Source organism: Oncorhynchus tshawytscha, linkage group LG19 (genome assembly GCF_018296145.1).
Source record: "Oncorhynchus tshawytscha isolate Ot180627B linkage group LG19, Otsh_v2.0, whole genome shotgun sequence".
In the NCBI taxonomy this organism is placed as follows: Eukaryota; Metazoa; Chordata; class Actinopteri; order Salmoniformes; family Salmonidae; genus Oncorhynchus; species Oncorhynchus tshawytscha.
Genome location: NC_056447.1, coordinates 42,491,843 through 42,512,900, shown reverse-complemented (window position 1 = coordinate 42,512,900; position 21,058 = coordinate 42,491,843). Strand labels below are relative to the sequence as shown.

At 42.8% G+C, this 21,058-nt stretch overlaps 2 protein-coding genes across 4 annotated transcripts in view; both read left to right on the top strand.

Moving 5' to 3' along the window:
* tead1a (TEA domain family member 1a) overlaps window positions 1–14,034 on the top strand; it is a 90,739-nt gene extending 76,705 nt beyond the window's left edge. For all 3 annotated transcript variants that reach the window (XM_024379972.2, XM_042301692.1, XM_024379969.2), the window contains 4 exons: window positions 5,663–5,836; window positions 12,257–12,397; window positions 13,241–13,393; window positions 13,478–14,034. In XM_024379972.2, coding sequence (XP_024235740.1) covers window positions 5,663–5,836; window positions 12,257–12,397; window positions 13,241–13,393; window positions 13,478–13,591 — 582 coding nt within the window. In that variant the 3' untranslated portion in view covers window positions 13,592–14,034. The remainder of the gene's footprint in view (window positions 1–5,662; window positions 5,837–12,256; window positions 12,398–13,240; window positions 13,394–13,477) is intronic.
* Window positions 14,035–18,573: 4,539 nt separating this feature from the next.
* rassf10a (Ras association domain family member 10a) lies at window positions 18,574–20,764 on the top strand. Its single transcript, XM_024379968.2, has one exon. It carries the CDS (start codon window positions 18,888–18,890, stop codon window positions 20,271–20,273), a length of 1,386 nt encoding a protein of 461 aa, XP_024235736.1. The 5' UTR covers window positions 18,574–18,887; the 3' UTR covers window positions 20,274–20,764.
* The last annotated feature ends 294 nt before the right edge of the window (window positions 20,765–21,058 follow it).

The window sequence follows — 21,058 nt, the reverse complement described above, 5'->3', positions numbered from 1 at the left end:
TAGCCAAAATAACAGATCTCTTCCAGCCATGGTAACCAAAATAATGGGCAACTGTGTATTTTTATACAGGACCCTAACCTAAGCATGATAGGATGTTAAATGCTTAATTAACTCAGGAACCATACCTGTATGGAAGCAGCTGCTTACAATATACTTTGTATCGCTCATTTACTCAAGTGTTTTCTTTATTTTGACAGTTAACTGTATATCCAGTTTGTCATTTTGTCACTATTTGTTAGCTGTTGCATTTTTACTTGTGTTGACATTTATCTTGGGTTAGTGAGCTATCCTAGACCAGTGTTTATACTGCTACAGTGCCTTCGGAAAGTATTCAGACCCCTTGACCTCTTCCACATTTTTTACGTTACAGCCTTATTCTAAAATAGATTTTTTTAAAACATTTTAAATCCTGAGCAATCTGTAAACAATACCCTATTTACGATGAAGCGAAAACAAAATTTATTTAAAAAAAAAAATAGAAATACCTCATTTACATAAGTGTTCAGACCCTTTGTATTGAGGCTCGAAATTGAGCTCAGGTGCATCCTGTTTCCATTGATCATCCTTGATGTTTCTATAACTTGATTGGAGTCCACCTGTGGTCAATTCAATTGATTGGACATGATTTGGAAAGACACACACCTGTCTATATAAGGTCCCACAGTAGACAGTGCATGTCAGAGCAAAAACAAGCCATGAGGTCGAAGGAATTGTCCGTAGAGCTCAGAGACAGGATTGTGTCGAGGCACAGATCTGGGGAAGGCTACCAAAACATTTCTGCAGCATTGAAGATCCCCAAGAACACAGTGGCCTCCATCATTCTAAAATGGAAGAAGTTTGGAACCACCAAGACTCTTCCTAGAGCTGGCCGCCCAGCCAAACTGAGCAATCGGAGGAGAAGGATCTTGGTCAGGAGGTAACCAAGAACCCGATGGTCACTCTGACAGAGCTACTCTGTGGAGATGGGAGAACCTTCCAGAAAGACAACCATCTCTGCAGCACTCCACCAATCAGCCCTTTATGGTAGAGTGGCCAGATGGAAGCAACTCCTCAGTAAAAGGCACATGACAGCCCGTATGGAGTTTGCCAGAAGGCACCTAAAGACTCTCAGACTATGAGAAACAAGATTCTCTGGTCTGATGAATCCAAGATTGAACTCTTTGGCCTGAATTCCAAGTGTCATGTCTGGAAGAAACCTGCCACAATCCCTAAGGTGAAGCATGGTGGTGGCAGCATCATGCTGTGGGGATGTTTTTCAGTGGCAGGGGCTGGGAGATTAGTCAGGTTCGAGAGAAAGATGAACGGAGAAAAGTACAGAGTTCCTTGATGAAGACCTGCTCCAGACCTCAGACTGGGGTGAAGGTTCAGCTTCCAACAGGACAATGACCCTAAGCACACAGCCAAGACAACACAGGAGTGGCTTCAGGATAAGTCTCTGAATATTCTTGAGTGGCCCAGCCAGAGCATGGACTTGAACACGATCGAACATCTCTGGAGAGACCTGACAATAGCTGTGCAAGACGCACCCTATCCAACCTGACAGAGCTAGAGAGGATCTGCAGAGAAGAATGGGAGAAACACCCCAAATACAAGTGTAAAGTCATATCCAAGAAGACTCGATGCTGTTCTTGCTGCCCGAATGTGCTTCAACAAAGTACTGAGTAAAGGATGTGAATACTTACAGTGGGGCAAATAATTATTTAGTCAGCCACCAATTGTGCAAGTTCTCCCACTTAAAAAGATGAGAGAGGCCTGTAATTTTCATCATAGGTACACTTCAACTATGACAGACAAACGAGAGAAAAAATCCAGAAAATCACATTGTAGGATTTTTAATGAATTTATTTGGAAATTATGGCGGAAAATAAGTATTTGGTCAATAACAAAAGTTTATCTCAATACTCAATACCCTTTGTTGGCAATGACAGAGGTCAAACGTTTTCTGTAAGTCTTCACAAGGTTTTCACACACTGTTGCTGGTATTTTGGCCCATTCCTCCATGCAGATCTCCTCTAGAGCAGTGATGTTTTGGGGCTGTTGCTGGGCAACACGGACTTTCAACTCCCTCCAAAGATTTTCTATGGGGTTGAGATCTGGAGACTGGCTAGGCCACTCCAGGACCTTGAAATGCTTCTTACGAAGCCACTCCTTCATGGACATGTACTGGCTTAAGCAGGGGGACACATCTGGCACTGCAGGATTTGAGTCACTGGCGGCGTAGTGTGTTACTGATGGTAGGCTTTGTTACTTTGGTCCCAACTCTCTGCAGGTCATTCACTAGGTCCCCCCGTGTGGTTCTGGGATTTTTGCTCACCGTTCTTGTGATCATTTTGACCCCACGGGGTGAGATCTTGCGTGGAGCCCCAGATCGAGGGAGATTATCAGTGGTCTTGTATGTCTTCCATTTCCTAATAATTGCTCCCACAGTTGATTTCTTCAAACCAAGCTGCTTACCTATTGCAGATTCAGTCTTCCCAGCCTGGTGCAGGTCTACAATTTTGTTTCTGGTGTCCTTTGACAGCTCTTTGGTCTTGGCCATAGTGGAGTTTGGAGTGTGACTGTTTGAGGTTGTGGACAGGTGTCTTTTATACTGATAACAAGTTCAAACAGGTGCCATTAATACAGGTAACAAGTGGAGGACAGAGGAGCCTCTTAAAGAAGTTACAGGTCTGTGAGAGCCAGAAATCTTGCTTGTTTGTAGGTGACTAAATACTTATTTTCCACCATAATTTGCAAATAAATTAATAAAAAATCCTACAATGTGATTTTCTGGATTTTTTTCTTCTCATTTTGTCTGTCATAGTTGAAGTGTACCTATGGTGAAAATTACAGGCCTCTCTCATATTTAAGTGGGAGAACTTGCACAATTGGTGGCTGACTAAATACTTTTTTGCCCCACTGTATATATTTGCGCCCATCTCAGTGAACTAATCCATTGCGGAGGCCTAGAGTAAAAGCTGGTCGGATGCTCCATATGGAGGGTGTGATGCAATTGAGAGGTCATGCAGAGCCCAAATTTTGAGCTCTGTACCACATAGCCATGCATCTCCCAAATGTTGTAACAATGCGGAGGAGTCTGTATAGCTCCGCATTAACATGATTGGTTGATGGTAGGTGGGGGGCGGTACATCTTGTATAAACACAAAATCACTTCCTTGACAACAGCTATGCACTGCTCCGTGAAGCGCAAGAAGATTTGGATAGAATTTTGATTAACCACATGACAATGATTTTGAGAAACTGTTTTACAAAACTGGCACGCAGATCGTTAGAAATGGTAAGATAAATTGGCATTCCACATGAGAAAGGTTGCTGACTCCTCGTATAGCCTATAGGCAACTTCAGGAGAGTAATGGCAGAATCTACAAAAGCCAGGAGGAGCAGAAGGAGAATAATTGGGTCAGGTTTTTTCTTCTGGTTATCTAGATCTCTGGCACCCGCATGAGGCGTCAAACCATAAGCTTGAAGCATCAATGCACATAGTTGATTTCATTAAAACACATTGTGTAAGGGTTTTCTTCCGTGGCCTCTTAGCCACGGCGACCCTACTTAATGACCCCACTGGACAGAGGGGCAGCTGCTCGGGACAGAGGGGCAGCTGCTCGGGACAGAGGGGCAGCTGCTCGGGACAGAGGGGCAGCTGCTCGGGACAGAGGGGCAGCTGCTCGGGACAGAGGGGCAGCTGCTCGGGACAGAGGGGCAGCTGCTCGGGACAGAGGGGCAGCTGCTCGGGACAGAGGGGCTCTAGCGCCTCTGGGCTGAGGGGCTCTTGGCTGAGGGGCACTGGCGGCCCCTGGCTGACTGGCGGCACTGGCGGCCCCTGGCCAGACGGGTGGCTCCGGCAACGCTGGAGAGGAGGAAGGCTCTAGCAGCGCCGGAGAGGCGGGAGACTCCGGCAGCGCTGGAGAGAAGGAAGGCTCCGGCAGCGCTGGAAAGGCGGGAGCCCCTGTAAGGATGAGCCGGAGAGACAGCCTGGTGCGGGGGGCTGCAACCGGAGGGCTGGTGCGTGGAGGTGGTGACGGATAGACCGGACCGTGCAGGCGCACTGGAGCTCTTGAACACCGAGCCTGCCCAACCTTACCCGGTTGAATGGTCCCGGTCGCCCTGCCAGTGTGGCGAGGTGGAATAGCCCGCACTGGGCTATGCAGGCGAACCGGGGACACCGTGCGCAAGGCTGGTGCCATGTAAGCCGGCCCAAGGAGACGCACTGGAGACCAGATGCGTAGAGCCGGCTTCATGGCACTTGGCTCGATGCCCACTCTAGCCCGGCCGATATGCGGAGCTGGAATGTACCGCACCGGGCTATGCACCCACACTGGGGACACCGTGTGCTCCACAGCATAACACGGTGCCTGCCCGGTCTCTCTAGCCCCCCGGTAAGCACAGGAAGTTGGCGCAGGTCTCCTACCTGGCTTCGCCACACTTCCTGTGTTCCCCCCCAATACATTTTTGGGACTGACTCTCGGGCTTCCACGCCGCCGTGCTGACTCCTCATACCAGCGCCTCTCCGCCTTCGCCATCTCCAGCTCTTCTTTGGGGCGGCGATATTCTCCAGGCTGAGCCCAGGGTCCTTCTCCGTCCAATTCCTCCTCCCATGTCCATTCCTCTCGCTGCTCCTGCTGCCATTTCTCCTGCTGCACCTTAGGGCGGCGACACTCCTCTGGCTTTGCCCAGGGTCCTCTCCCGTCGAGGATTTCTTCCCAAGTCCAGAAGTCCTTATTACGCTGCTCCTGCTGCTGTCCGTTACCATGCCGCTTGGTCCTGTTGTGGTGGGTGATTCTGTAACGGTTTTCTTCATCTGAAGGAGAGGCGGACCAAAATGCAGCGTGGTGGTTATTCATGTTTTTAATAAAGACAACTATACATGAAATAACTAACAAAACAAGAAATGTGAAAACTCAAAACAGTCCTATCTGGTGCAGAGACAGGAACAATCACCCACAAACACACAGTGAAACCCAGGCTACCTAAATATGGTTCCCAATCAGAGACAATGACTAACACCTGCCTCTGATTGAGAACCATAACAGGCCAGACATAGAAATAGACATACAAGACATCCAACATAGAATGCCCACTCAGATCACACCCTGACCAACCAAAACATAGAAACATACAAAGCAAACTATGGTCAGGGTGTGACACATTGGGTGTGTCTATATATGGAAAAATACACATTTAATAATGGAGCAATCGATTTGTCAAAAGAACAGACAACTTTTGGTCGACCAAAAGTCGGTAATAGGCTATGCGAACCAAAGGAATTACCAGGGTTAGCCATCCCTGAGACTGGGTGTGGACGAATGTCTAAAGTTTAGTAATGATGTTAGGACTTTTTGTAAAAGGGCTTTATAAATTAAAACATATCAAGCTATGTGACATCAAAGATATATATATTAATACATTTGTTATGACAACACAATACTAGTGACCTTGTCAAGAGGTTAAGATTTTTTAGAGCCGGCTTCCCAGATGTAGATTAACTCTAGTCCTGGACTAAAAATCATTCTCAATGGAGATCATCTATTGAAAACTATTTTTAGTCCAGGACCAGGCTTAATCTGTGTCTGGGGAACCAACTCTTAGGGTAATGGAGAAGTACTAAAATAATGCTAATAGAAGTAATCTATATAAACCGGCTGTTTTCTCTCTCTCTCATCAGTACAACAAACACCTGTTTGTGAGCATTGGACAGACCAATTACTCATACAGCGATGCCCTACTGGAGGCTGTGGACATCCGTCAGATCTACGACAAGTTCCCAGAGAAGAAGGGAGGACTGAAGGAGCTCTTTGGAAAGGGCCATCACAACTCCTTCTTCCTGGTCAAATTCTGGGTGAGTCTCATGGCACAAGGTCATTAACTGTGAATGATTGTAAAAGGTGCATTGTCTAATTTGCTGCTCTATAACGTGTCTTGAATAAAATCCAGGCCGTTATTGTCCACACAATTTGGCTTCACAATACACACATGATTGACATCTAAACAAACAACATTAATGATACATAAACTCAGAAAAAAGAAACGTCCTCTCACTGTCAACTGCGTTTATTTTCAGCAAACCTAACATGTGTAAATATTTATATGAACATAATAAGATTCAACAACTGAGACATGAACTGAACAAGTTCCACAGACATGTGACTAACAGAAATGGAATAATGTGTCCCTGAACAAAGGGGGCGTCAAAATCAAAAGTAACACTCAGTATCTGTTGTGGCCACTAGCTGCAGGTAGCCTAGTGGTTGGTAGCCTAGTGGTTAGAGTGTTGGGCCAATAACCCGAAAGGTTGCTAGATCGAATCCCCGAGCTGATAAGGTAAAAATCTGTCGTTCTGCCCCTGAACAAGGCAGTTAACCCACTGTTCCTAGTCCGTCATTGTAAATAAGAATTTGTTCTTAACTGCCTTGCCAAGTTAAATAAAGGTTCAATTTAAAAAGGAAAAGGACTGCAGTGCATCTCCTCCTCATGGACTGCACCAGATGTGCCAGTTCTTGCTGTGAGATGTTACCCCACTCTTCCACCAAGGCACCTACAAGTTCCCGGACATTTCTGTGGGGAATGGCCCTAGCCATCACCCTCCGATCCAACAGGTCCCAGACGTGCTTAATGGGATTTAGATCTGGGCTCTTCGCTGGCCATGGCAGAACACTGACATTCCTGCCGTGCAGGAAATCACGCACAGAACAAGCAGTATGGCTGGTGGCATTGTCATGCTGGAGGGTCATGTCAGGATGAGCCTGCAGGAAGGATACCACATGAGGGAGGAGGATGTCTTCCCTGTAACGCACAGTGTTGAGATTGCCTGCAATGACAACAAGCTCCGTACGATGATGCTGTGACACACCGCACCAAACCATGACGGACACTCCACCTCCAAATCGATCCCGCTCCAGAGTACAGGCCTCGGTGTAACACTCATTCCTTCGACGATAAACATGAATCCGACCATCACCACTGGTGAGACAAAACCGCGACTCGTCAGTGAAGAACACTTTTTGCCAGTCCTGTCTGGTCCAGCGACGGTAGGTTTGTGCCCATAGGCAACGTTGTTGCCGGTGATGTCTGGTGAGGACCTGCCTTACAACAGGCCTACAAGCCCTCTCAGCCTATTGCCGACAGTCTGAGCACTGATGGAGAGATTGTGCATTCCTGGTGTAACTCGGTAGTTGTTGTTGCCATCCTGTACCTGTCCCGCGGGTGTGATGTTCGGATGTACTGATCCTGTGCAGGTGTTGTTACATGTGATCTGCCACTGCGAGAACGATCAGCTGTCCGTCCTGTCTCCCTGTAGCGCTGTCTTAGGCGTCTCGCAGTATGGACATTGCAATGTATTGCCCTGGCCACATCTGCAGTCCTCATGCCTCCTTGCAGCATGCCTAAGGCACGTTCAAGCAGATGAGCAGGGACCCTGGGCATCTTCTGGTGTTTTTCAGAGTCAGTAGAAAGGCCTCTTTAGTGTCCTAAGTTTTCATAACTGTGACCTTAATTGCCTACCGTGTGTCTTAACGACCTTCCCACAGGTGCATGTTCATTAATTGTTTATGGTTCATTGAACAAGCATGGGAAACCGTGTTTAAACCCTTTACAATGAAGATCTGGGAAGTTATTTGGATTTTTACGAAATAAGACAGGGTCCTGAAAAAGAGACGTTTTTTGTTGTTGCAAGTACAGTGCCTTCAGAAAAGATTCACACCGCTTGACTTTTTCCAAATGTTGTTTTACAATTTAAAATTGATCAAATTATTTGATTGTTTTTTGTTATTGGCCAACACAAAATACCCCATAATATCAAAGTGGAATTATGTTTCTTGAAATTTGTAGAAATATATTAAATATAAGACATTTCAGCTTTTGAGTAAATTGGTATTCAACCCCTTTGTTATGGTAAGCCTAAATAAGTTCAGGAGTATGCATTTTCATGGACTGTGTGCAATAATAGTGTTTACCATGATTTTTTAATGACTACCTCATCGCTGTACCGCACACTTACAATTATCTGTAGGGTCCCTCAACCACAAAGACCATGTAGGTTTTCCAATGCCTCGCAAAGGTCACATATTGATACAGTGGGGCAAAAAAGTATTTAGTCAGCCACGAATTGTGCAAGTTCTCCCACTTAAAAAGATGAGAGAGGCCTGTAATTTTCATCATAGGTACACTTCAACTATGACAGACAAAATAAGAAAAAAAAATCCAGAAAATCACATTGTAGGATTTTTAATGAATTTATTTGCAAATTATGGTGGAAAATAAGTATTTGGTCAATAACAAAAGTTTATCTCAATACTTTGTTATATACCCTTTGTTGGCAATGACAGAGGTCATACGTTTTCTGTAAGTCTTCACAAGGTTTTCACACACTGTTGCTGGTATTTTGGCCCATTCCTCCATGCAGATCTCCTCTAGAGCAGTGATGTTTTGGGGCTGTTGCTGGGCAACACAGACTTTCAACTCCCTCCAAAGATTTTCTATGGGGTTGAGATCTGGAGACTGGCTAGGCCACTCCAGGACCTTGAAATGCTTCTTACGAAGCCACTCCTTCGTTGCCCGGGCGGTGTGTTTGGGATCATTGTCATGCTGAAAGACCCAGCCACGTTTCATCTTCAATGTCCTTGCTGATGGAAGGAGGTTTTCACTCAAAATCTCACGATACATGGCCCCATTCATTCTTTCCTTTACACGGATCAGTCGTCCTGGTCACTTTGCAGAAAAACAGCCCCAAAGCATGATGTTTCCACCCCCATGCTTCACAGTAGGTATGGTGTTCTTTGGATGCAACTCAGCATTCTTTGTCCTCCAAACACGATGGGTTGAGTTTTTACCAAAAGTTATATTTTAGTTTCATCTGACCATATGACATTCTCCCAATCTTCTTCTGGATCATCCAAATGCTCTCTAGCAAACTTCAGACGGGCGTGGACATGTACTGGCTTAAGCAGGGGGACATGTCTGGCACTGCAGGATTTGAGTCCCTGGCGGCGTAGTGTGTTACTGATGGTAGGCTTTGTTACTTTGGTCCCAGCTCTCTGCATGTCATTCACTAGGTCCCCCCGTGTGGTTCTGGGATTTTTGCTCACCGTTCTTGTGATCATTTTGACCCCACGGGGTGAGATCTTGCGTGGAGCCCCAGATCGAGGGAGATTATCAGTGGTCTTGTATGTCTTCCATTTCCTAATACTTGCTCCCACAGTTGATTTCTTCAAACCAAGCTGCTTACCTATTGCAGATTCAGTCTTCCCAGCCTGGTGCAGGTCTACAATTTTGTTTCTGGTGTCCTTTGACAGCTCTTTGGTCTTGGCCATAGTGGAGTTTGGAGTGTGACTGTTTGAGGTTGTGGATAGGTGTCTTTTATACTGATAACAAGTTCAAACAGGTGCCATTAATACAGGTAACGAGTGGAGGACAGAGGAGCCTCTTAAAGAAGAAGTTACAGGTCTGTGAGAGCCAGAAATCTTACTTGTTTGTAGGTGACCAAATACTTATTTTCCACCATAATTTGCAAATAAATGAATTAAAAATCCTAAAATGTGATTTTCTGGATTTTTTTTCTCATTTTGTCTGTCATAGTTGAAGTGTACCTATAATGAAAATTACAAGCCTCTCTCATCTTTTTAAGTGGGAGAACTTGCACAATTGGTGGCTGACTAAATACTTTTTTGCCCCACTGTATATGGGTATAAAAAAAAGCAGACACTGAATATCCCTTTGAGCAGGGTGAAGTTATTAATTACACTATGGATGGTGTATCAATACAAAGATAGATGTCCTTCCTAACTCAGGTGCCGGAGACGAAGGAAACCGCGCAGGGATTTCACCACGAGGCCAATGGGGACTTTAAACAGTTACAGAGTTTAATGGCTGTGATAGTAGAAAACTGACAATGGATCAACATCATTGTAGTTACGCCACAATACTAACCTAAATGACAGAGTGAAAAGATGGAAGCTTATTCCAAAACATGCATCCTGTTTGCAACAAGGCACTAAAGTAATCCTGCAAAACACTAAAGTAATACTGCAAAAGAAGTTACTTTTGCCCTGAATAGAAGTTATGTTTTGGCCAAATCCAATACAACACATTAGTAAGTACCACTCTCCATATTTTCAAGCACAGTGTTGGCTACATCATGTTATGGGTATGCTTGTAATTGTTAAGGACTGGGTTGTAATTCAGGATAAAAAACAGAATGGAGCTAAGCACAGGCAAAATTTGAGAGGAAAACCTCTTTGTCTGCTTTCCACCAGACATTGGGAGATTAATTCACCTTTCAGCAGGACAATAATCTAAAACACAAGTCCAAATCTACACTGGAATTAATTACCAAGAAGACAGTTAATGTTCCTGAGTGGCCAAGTTAAAGTTTTTTCTTAAATCTGCTTGAAAATACCTGAAAATGATTGTCTAGCAATGATCAACAACCAATTTGACAGAGCTTTATAAATAATAATGAGCAAATGTTGCAAACTCCAGGTGTGGAAGCTCTTAGAGACGTACCCAGAAAGAGTCACAGCTGTAATCGCTGCCAAAGGTGCTTCTACAAAGTATTGACTCAGGGGTGTGAATACTTATATAAATGAGATATTTCTGGATTTAATTTTAAATAAATTTGCAGACATTTCTAAAAACATGTTTTCACTTTGTCATTATGGGGTTTTCTGTTTGAATGGGTGGCATTTTTTAATCATTTTGTATTCAAGCTGTAGCACAATAAAATGTGAAATAAGTCAAGGGGTATGAATAATTTCTGAAGGTACGTATATGCATCATGAGTGAAACCAAGCATATGGGTTTGTGTTTGAATGTGTGTGCGTATGTATGCGTGTCATATCAAATCAAATTGTATTTGTCACATGCTTCGTAAACAACAGGTGTAGACTAACAGTGAAATGCTTACTTACGGGCCCTTCCCAACAATACATCCCTAGGGGCTGATGTGGTAGCATTGAGGCTTTGTTTGAACACCTGCCCACCTCCTGACAGGTGTGAGAGATTGGGGCAGACTAAGGAGATTGCAGCAGCTCCCTACCAATGGAGTCTCTCTCTCTAAGCGCAAATATCAACTGGTGCCATTTTCCACAGCTTTACTTACTATTACATCCTATAGAGTTTATTGGCCAAAATATGTGGTTTCAGAAGCAACATTAACATGTTAGAACTACAAAGAATTGAATCCTTACCTCTGTTTCCTTCTGTTTGTTACATGCATGCTGGTTCTCTATTTAAGATACACAATAAAATCCCTTTATTTTGTTCAACTCGAACATATTTTCATAATCTACAGTCAACTGTTTTCAAACGGGACCATATTAATTGACGTGCACATTAATACAATTCAAATGGAAAACGCAAACAAGAGGATGAGTCTCTCTTCAGACATTAGTGAAGAGCCACTGCATCTGAATTTCAAACATGGACACCCACACTCTAAACAATAGCCCCCCTCTCATCATTACAGGCCTTAATAACACGCTGACTTAATGAAGGAGCTATGTATTTCTTTGTACAAATTATGGTGCTCTCTTTTCTTGACAGGCCTTCCTCTTCAGAGGACTCTTATTACATAGACTCTTATCAGGCTATTTCTAAAGATACAGTACATCCTGTGCCATTCGATATTCCTAAAGCCTCTTTTGGTCTCAAAAGATTATTGGACAGCAGTGCTTACTGGTAGATGGCTACTCCACTCATTCTCAGGATACACACATGCCAAATAATATGGTTGCAAGTATTGCCATGAGTCACTAGAGGGCCTCGCTGCCTTAGTAACTTTACATCATGGATCATCAACTAAATTCAGCCACAGGCCGATTTCTTTTTCCTGAGTGGATGGTCAGGGGGCTGTCCACTCAAGTAGACTGCAAATTGACCGCAAGAAGCCCAAACAGATATAATATTTGACTAAAACATGATGACTGTACCTAATAGACAGGTCATTTAGTATATGTGATTGTATACATGTAAGCAAGGTTTGAAACAATTTAGTACTGGGTCGGACAAATAAAATCACCAGCGGGCCGCCAGTTGGATAACCCAGCTGTACAGCCAAGTTATATTAGTCCTCTTGAGACTTAAAGAAAATCTATTTTCATTTAAACATTTGTATGTGTTTTGTTGTAAACATTTAACTCATTGCTTTGCTGGTGTTAGTCAACATTTGTTTGACTATGTAGTTTATGCTCTATATGACTTGCCTAGTTAAATAAAATAAAGGTCAAATAATTTTTCAAATACATGTTGTGTTGTCCTGATGCAGGCTGACCTGAACTGTAACATCCAGGATGACTCTGGGGCCTTCTACGGTGTGAGCAGCCAGTATGAGAGCTCTGAGAACATGACCATCACGTGCTCTACCAAGGTGTGCTCCTTCGGCAAGCAGGTGGTCGAGAAGGTCGAGGTGAGTCCTAGGGCTCTATTCAGTCTGTAAAGCTGAAGCGTTACAGTTTACGTGATAGAAATGTAAAGGTAACTTCTGATTGAGATGACATAAGCAGCGTTTACCCTGAATAAAGTCTCCACTAAAGTGGGAACATTGCCTTTACATATCAATAATGCTGAAGATCCACGTTATAGCTTGATTGAAATTTAAAGGGTATGTTCCACGTTATAGCTTGATTGAAATTTAAAGGGTATGTTCCACGTTATAGCTTGATTGAAATTTAAAGGGTATGTTCCACGTTATAGCTTGATTGAAATTTAAAGGGTATGTTCCACGTTATAGCTTGATTGAAATTTAAAGGGTATGTTCCACGTTATAGCTTGATTGAAATTTAAAGGCTATGTTCCACGTTATAGCTTGATTGAAATTTAAAGGGTATGTTCCACGTTATAGCTTGATTGAAATTTAAAGGGTATGTTCCACGTTATAGCTTGATTGAAATTTAAAGGGTATGTTCCACGTTATAGCTTGATTGAAATTTAAAGGGTATGTTCCACGTTTGCGGGTAAACGCTGCATATGTCGGCTCAATTGGAAATTACCTTTCAATTTGAACGCGTATCTTCTGTGATACGAAGTGAATCCAGCTCTTAGTCCTACACGCACACACACCACTGTGTGCTTGGTGGAGAAGCAACTATTAAAAACTACACGACTCATAATCCTTACCTACTTTTATGTTTGTGTTTCTCACAATTGCTGTGTTGTACCTCCTATTTGATCGTGGTAGACATTGTTCCCTCAACTTATTATTCTTGTGAAGAGCTGTACTCTGTGATCTCTCTCTCTCTCCACCCCTCAGACGGAATATGCCTGCTTCGAGAATGGACGCTTTGTCTACAGGATAAGCCGCTCCCCCATGTGTGAATACATGATCAACTTTATCCACAAACTGAAACACCTGCCTGAGAAGTACATGATGAACAGTGTCCTAGAGAACTTCACTATCCTATTGGTAAGGATAACCTGTTCAGTGGGTATGCTTGTATACTAGTGTTTGTGTCTGTGTGTCTCACAATGCATTTCTCTTGTGCTTCAGGTGGTGACTAACAGAGAAACACAGGAGACGATGCTGTGCATGGCGTGTGTGTTTGAGGTGTCGAACAGCGACCACGGAGCTCAACATCACATCTACCGGCTAGTCAAGGAATAAGAGACTGATTCAGTAGAAACGTGCTGGGACAAACTATCACCGATCTACCTGAAGGACAGCTTCTGAAGAATGGAGGGAAGACATTGAAGGACGAATTCTTAGTAATTGACAGAGATAAATCGCTGTTGTGATTGGTTGGTTGTGAGAGTGACTTGAGGCAACCGCCCAGTGAAACACACCTTCAGAAAGACAACCTTATGGAAAGTGGCTGTGCCTCTACACAAATCCCACCCACAATGTCCTTGGGTTACATTGGGGTGAAGTTTCTAATGGATAATATCATTATATTTGTATTTCGTATGTATATTTGTATGAGTGCAGCTGTCAATTTGTGGTACAGTTGTGTGGTGTCATTTTTCCAGACTTGGTCATATCTATGGTGTACATATGAAGGGGCATTGTGTAACATAGGAAGATGTACTGTGGATTACATTTGGAAGCTATCTGTTTTCTGCATTTTATTCTGTAGTCATCACAATTATGAACCAATACAGATCTAAGCCTTTCTTAATTGGATAAATATAAAACATTATACAGTTACTACATGCAGTGCCTTCGGAAAGTATTCAGACCTGTCGACTTTTTCCTCATTTTGTTACTTTAATCAATTTTAGAATAAGGCTGTAAAGTGTTTATTCTCATCAATCTACACACAATACACCATAATGACAAAGCAAAAACAGGTTTTTAGAAATTGTTGCTAATGTCTAAAAATATTTTTAGGTCTCTAGAGTTGTTCGATAGGTTCAAGTCCGTGCTCTGGCTAGGCCACTCAAGGACATTCAGAGACTTGTCCCGAAGCCACTCCTGTGTTGTCTTGGCTGTGTGCTTAGGGTCATTGTCCTGTTGGAAGGTGAACCTTCACCCCAGTCTGAGGTCTTGAGCACTCTGGAGCTGGTTTTCATCAAGGATCTCTCTATACTTTGCTCTGTTCATCTTTCCCTCGAACCTGACTAGTCTCCCAGTTCCTGCCGCTGAAAAACATTCCCACAGCATGACGCTGCAACCACCATGCTTCACCGCCAGGTTTCCTCCAGACGTGACGCTTGGCATTCAGGCCAAAGAGTTCAATCTTGGTTTCATCAGTCCAGATAATCTTGTTTCTCATGGTCTGAGAGTCTTTAGGTGCCTTTTGGCAAACTCCAAGCGGGCTGTCATGTGCCTTTTACTGAGGAGTGGCTTCCATCTGGCCACTCTACCATAAAGGCCTGATTGGTGGAATGATACAGAGATGTTTGCCCTTCTGGAAGGTTCTCCCATCTCTACAGAGTAGCTCTGTCAGAGTGACCATCAGGGTCTTGGTCACCTCCCTGACCAAGGTCCTTCTCCCCCGATTGCTCAGTTTGGCTGGGCGGCCAGCTCTAGGAAGAGTCTTGGTGGTTCCAAAAGTATTCCATTTAAGAATGATGGAGGCCACTGTGTTCGTGGACATCTTCAATGCTGCAGACATTTTTTTTAGTACCCTTCCCCAGATCTGTGCATCGACACAATCCTGTCTCAGAGCTCTACGGACAATACCTTCGACCTCATGGCTTGGTTTTTGCTCTGACATGCACTGTCAACTGTGGGATCGTATATAGACAGGTGTGTACCTTTCCAAATCATGTCCAATCAATTGAATTTACCACAGGTGGACTGAAAAATCATCAAGGATAATCAATGGAAACAGGATGCATCTGAGCTCAATTTCGAGGCTCATAGCAAAGGGTCTGAATACTTTTGTAAATAAGGTATTTCTGTTTTTAATACATTTGCAAAAATGTCAAACCTATTTTTTGCCTATTCATTATCAGGTATTGTGTGTAGATTGCTGAGGAAATGTTTTCATTTAATCAATTTTAGAATAAGGCTTAAATGTAACAAAAATCTGGAAAAAGTCAAGGGGTCTGAATACTTTCCGAATGAACATCACTATCACACAAATATTTTCCAAAGAAAAAAGGTTTTACATTTTGGATAACATAGCAAATGCTAAACTACTATATGATGAAGACAGGTTACAGTTACAATTCCAGGGACATTGAGAGTATAAATATGATTCAGGTACCACTTTGCATCATATCCCCTGTGCCCAACTAAAGAGAAAAAGCACTGATGACACTAAAGCAAGACAATGCATGGCAGAGACCAGAGATTCCTCCTAAATGATCTTTTTTCTAAGCTGCTACAGTTTTACCCCGTATGACAATGAAGCAAAGAATTCACATATTGAAAATGAAAGCACTGTACTACCATAGTTCCCCATCCCAAAGCACTTAGTTCCTCTGTATGGTTATGTGGGGTAGAGTCAAACTTTACTTCTCAGTGACTGAGGAACACAGTAGTTAAAACACTCCCACACATTAATCTTTGTGTGTTCTTGGTTCTGGATGCTATTCAGCCTTATTTTGCCCGTCAATCTGTGGCCTACACTAAAGCTGGACTTGTTATTAATGGAACTGCCACGTCTGTTTGCAATATAACAACAACAGAGAAGGTACTGCAAACAACTATGCCCCCCCACCACCACTGCACACGCGATAGAACAGCAGAATATGTACTGTAAAGAAATGTTTTGCAGGATGTGTGACGTTCCTCACCTCCACTTTGTCAGCAAAACAAAAACAATAACGTCCGTGGGGTGGACAGTGGCGCTGTTTCCCCTACTGCGGATTGCATCTTTAACCTTGGCGGTAGGGAATGGCATCCTTACAGATACTGTAACTACCACGAAATGTGAGCTCTTTCCTAAGCTGGAGGACAGCCCTGTTATTCTCATACATCTCAGTGTTGCATGTACAGTGCCTTAGTAACTTTTCCCCAATGGCATCTGGTTTGCTTGGATGGAAATGCATAACATTAGTGATGTTTCATGTTGGTCATTATAGATACACAACTGTCAGTTTTACATGTACACATTTCAACTTGTTTTACAAAATAATGATGCTAAGTTATACATTGATTATTACAATAAACAAGTTTCATGTGTAATAGCAGTAATAACTTTGCCTTGTCTATCAAAAACCAAAAATCTGGAGACATGTCAGGTGTGCATTTGTCACTGCACTATTATAAAGTGCCTTAGAAAAGGTTTAAAAGACGCAAAACCAAAAAGTTAAAGAAATGGCGGACGAGATCACCAGAATGCCTTTATCAATATCTTTCTCTGTAGAACTGTATTCATATACCACAACAATTAGACTATTTGGGAAAAGATAGTACCCTTAGATGCATGTTCAGTCTTTTCAATAGTTATGGGTCAAAAGATCCCTCTGCGAAGGTTCATTTGATATCACTGTCACAGTAAATCAACTGTTATCATACCATATGCACACTAACATCACAGTCCATAAAACATAATGCAGTATACTTGTATGTTAGTGTTGCTGAAGACAATGGATCAGGCAGGGTTCATGTCATGTTTAGAAGACCTTTGACCTGTGTTCTAATTTATTAATAATTGGGACTAGATTATGGTGTGAGAAACACAGACCACCACTACAGTAGTTTCTGTTTGAATGTGTTCTATGTAGGCTATACTTACAATGCTTTCGTGATGACTCCAGTTTAACCAGAGTCAAGCCTGTTGGTTTCACTGTTGGGCTCCCAGTATGTCAGTCCTGTCAACCAAAAGATATGTTTTTGGAAAATATAGTTATTTTAAAATTGAGTCTTTTTTTTACACAAACATCAGCAGCTAAGATCTGGGTTGTGTGTTATTTGTCTGTAGGTACTGGTACCTTTTTGTCTATTTTTTTTTCAAAACAGGCTTTAATTTTTCTCAAGTTTGGATGGCAACCTCAGAACATTGTGTGCAGAGAATTGTTAAAGGTTATTTGTATAAAGAGACAAGAATATGGAAAAAGACTGTGTGTTTTTACTGTACTGGGTCTGGTCTTTGCTTTGGAAGTTTTTCTTCATTGCTAAAATGTTAGATATTTTATAGCTTTCTAGAAATGTTGTATGCATATTATATCAAATTAAAATAAATATTCAATTCTGTTTCTGAATGATAATGAATGTTAATTTCTCACAAACGTCAATTAACGTCTCTGAAATTATTTTAGTATTACTTATTTTGCTGGAACATACAATGCTCCTAATGCACAACAGGGGGAGCTCTATGCAAAAGAATCGGGCTTGGCAACCTGTAATAATGTTGACCTATTCACACACATGAGAATAAATAGTAACTCCACTTTTTTTTCTTGATCTTCGAAATGGCAATCCTCTTTCAATACAGCTAGCTCCTGGCTGTGTTGATGTTGGAGAATACCCTGCCTGACATGATTATAACCTCCAGCCTGGGGTTTTATGTAGTGTTTCATCAACAAACTTGGCCTGTCATCAGCTGTCAGGATCACAGGAGGATAAACCGACCGGGACCAATGACGAGCTGTGATTCTGGCCAGGGCTGTAGGGAATTAACATATACACACCCAGACACCCAGACCTCTGCAATAACCACAGACAAATCCTTGTTTTATGAAAATGTGTTTTTCCTTCATATGTCTTTGCGGGAGGTGGTTTGGTTGGCGTGCTATAGAGGGCAGAGATAAATTATCTTCTGAGCAGCTCCATTCATATTTTTTACATTTATTTTGCCTGCTTTGTTGTTTCTGCAGAAGACCAGATCAGAAGTCTTCAAGATGTGAAACAAGGGGGAACCTGACTAACTCTTGTCTTTATGTGCATCAACATGAACTAATAAAAGGCCTTGTAGATGAATAAGCTTGAGACATCAGAATATTTATATAGTTTAACTTGACAATTTCACTTGATTAATTTAATGACATATATAACAATCACTTTAAAATGTGTCCACTTTTAAATCTTTCACATGAGATTGATGGTAGTTTTGACCAAAGTACAGTAGGCAAACTGGTGCGTAAAATTCGCACCAAGTGGGTGGGTAATGTTACATTCAAAAACTTCTGATCAACTAAGAGTGGAGAGAGTCCCATTGGGAGCAGAGGGCGTATACTTTAGTGTTTGCATAGAAATGTACCCACAGCAGTGCATACCAACCGAAAGGAAGGATGCCCGTTCCTCCTCTGCGCACTGTGTTCCAAAAGGAAGTCTGATAATGTGATCCCCAGCAGAACAACTTCACAGCGTGACTCACGCAGTCTGCCACCGGAATAGTCCTACTGGAGGAAAGTACTGCGCTTATTACTTCATGATGATGACATGCTTACATGAGAATAAGGACAGCTCCAAATGAAGGTGTGTGTCACTTTTCTCTCTACAACTGAAAAGTGGAACCGAGGTGTCGAAAGGAGAGCAGAAACTTTAATCAGCAATTGGGTTTTCTAGTATGGAGCAGGAAGAATGCAAGGTATCAGTATGGGTCTGCCGGGAGGAGAAACTGGTCTCCGGGCTGTCCAAGCGCACCACCTGCTCCGATGTTGTCAAAGTTCTACTGGAGGACCAAAACTTGAAGCAAGGTGCGTCAGCGGTGATGCTATCTGGGACCCCCCAGTCTTACTGCATAGCGGAGAAATGGAGAGGCTTTGAGAGGATTTTACCCAATAAAATCAAAATCCTGCGTCTCTGGAGTGCCTGGGGAGATGAGCAGGAAAATGTGAGGTTTGTGTTGGTGAAGAATGAGGCATCGTTACCGAACAACGGACCCAGGAGTGCCGAGGCGCGGGTTGTTCAGAGCAAAGACAGTCCGTGCGTGTTCAAGGGAGCAGCCAAGACCACAATGGCTTTCTCACAAGACAAGCAGCGGAGGATTGTTAGAAAAGCTTTTAGAAAGTTGGACAAAATTAACAAAAAGAAAGAGGAGACTGTTCCTAAGGATACATCCTCAGTGGAGAAAGTGGAAACGTTGGTGCACTTGGTTATATCGCAAGATCACACCATCCGCCAGCAGATCAAAAGGATCAAAGAATTAGATAGGGATATAGAGAGGTATGAGGCAAAAGTGCATTTTGACAGAATTAAGAAACATGGTGTCAATTATGTGCAGGACACATACATGGTGGAGTCAAGCGCGAAGGCTGATCCAACAGAGAGCGTGCCATGTTCAGCGGAGGCTATCGCACAGTTTGAGGAGTACGCGCTCTGTTGCGAGGTGGTCCTGCGACTTCAGGAGGAGTTGACAGAACGCGAAGCTCTCATGGACATCATCACAGGTGAGATTCAGGAGGAGCTGAACCAAAGGTGGATGAAAAGACGGCAAGATGAGCTGTCGGGCAAAGATACCGATAGTATTGGGGAGTCTGTCGACATCACCGTGTCTGCAATGGCTCCAAAGGCAGGCGTCGCTGCTCAAGAGACAACTGTGGACAGTTTATCAGAGAATTACTTGGTTTTAGAGGAGGAGAGAATCAAAATACAGCTGGATACTAGTTTATATATTGGTCTTCGTTTGAACACGGATTTAGAGACTATTAAGGGTGATTTGGACTTAAGCCAGGAGCTGTGGGACGCAAAAGAAAAAGAACTAACGGATTTGCTCGCAAAAATGGACTCTATGGATTTAAATAACGAGAAGTTACCCGATGATTACAAAGAACCCTCTGGTGTCACTGAGACTGAAATGTTGCCTTCCTTGGAGAAGAGCAGTGGGTGGGTGGAGCAGGCCAGAGGTCTCTCCAAGACCAGCAACACAAACGATGAGGACTCAGACACGGGGCTGAGCTCCATGCATAGCCAGGACTCTGACAATACACCTGTTTGTGAATCACTATTGTAACTCTTTATTGATCTGTTGAAAATATGCAATGCCAACTCAGGGACAGTGACATTCTCCACACTAAACAACATGTTTCTCCTTTTCCTCCAAAAGACATAAGCATGGACACTTAAAATCTATAAGGCGTCAGGTAGCCTAGCACTTAAGAGCATCTGACCTAAAGGTCGCTGGTTCGAATCCCTGACCTGACTAGGTGAAACATATGTATATGTGCCCTGGAGCAAGGCACTTGTAAGTTGCTCTGGATAACAGCGTCTGCTAAATGACTAAAATGTAAATAGTATAAAACAAGCAATATATCATGTGTCAATTGTGCTGAAATCCTAACAAAAGTTATGGAAAATTGATATAGCTTGCTATGCTGTTTCTGTGTGTCACAAGTATTAGAAATAGGGAAAACAACAACTGCATTGAACTGCAAAGACACACATGACTATGACCATTCAGCTATAAACACACAGGTTACTGTGGAAATAAAGTATTACAACATATTATGATCTGTTTGATTTAGTACTGCCAAGATGTAGCATTTCCCAGATGGTAACTTCTAGAAATATCAAAGGACATTATCAATGAACAAAACCTCTCTCTTGAGAATGTTGTTGATGCATTAATAACAGTTCAAGTTGAGAGAATACAAGATTAAAGCCAGTCTGCTGATGCAAATTCAGACTAGCTGTCACCTGATCCAGTGATTGTTTAATTCATCCATGTAGTCGATCCTCACTTTCTCTCCGGTTTCTTGGCAACATGATGGTCATGCCCTATTGGGGGCAATGCCCTAT

What these genes read in the sequence shown, in the direction of transcription:
- rassf10a (XM_024379968.2), top strand. Translation starts at nt 18,888, where the DNA reads ATGGAGCAGGAAGAATGCAAGGTATCAGTATGGGTCTGCCGGGAGGAG.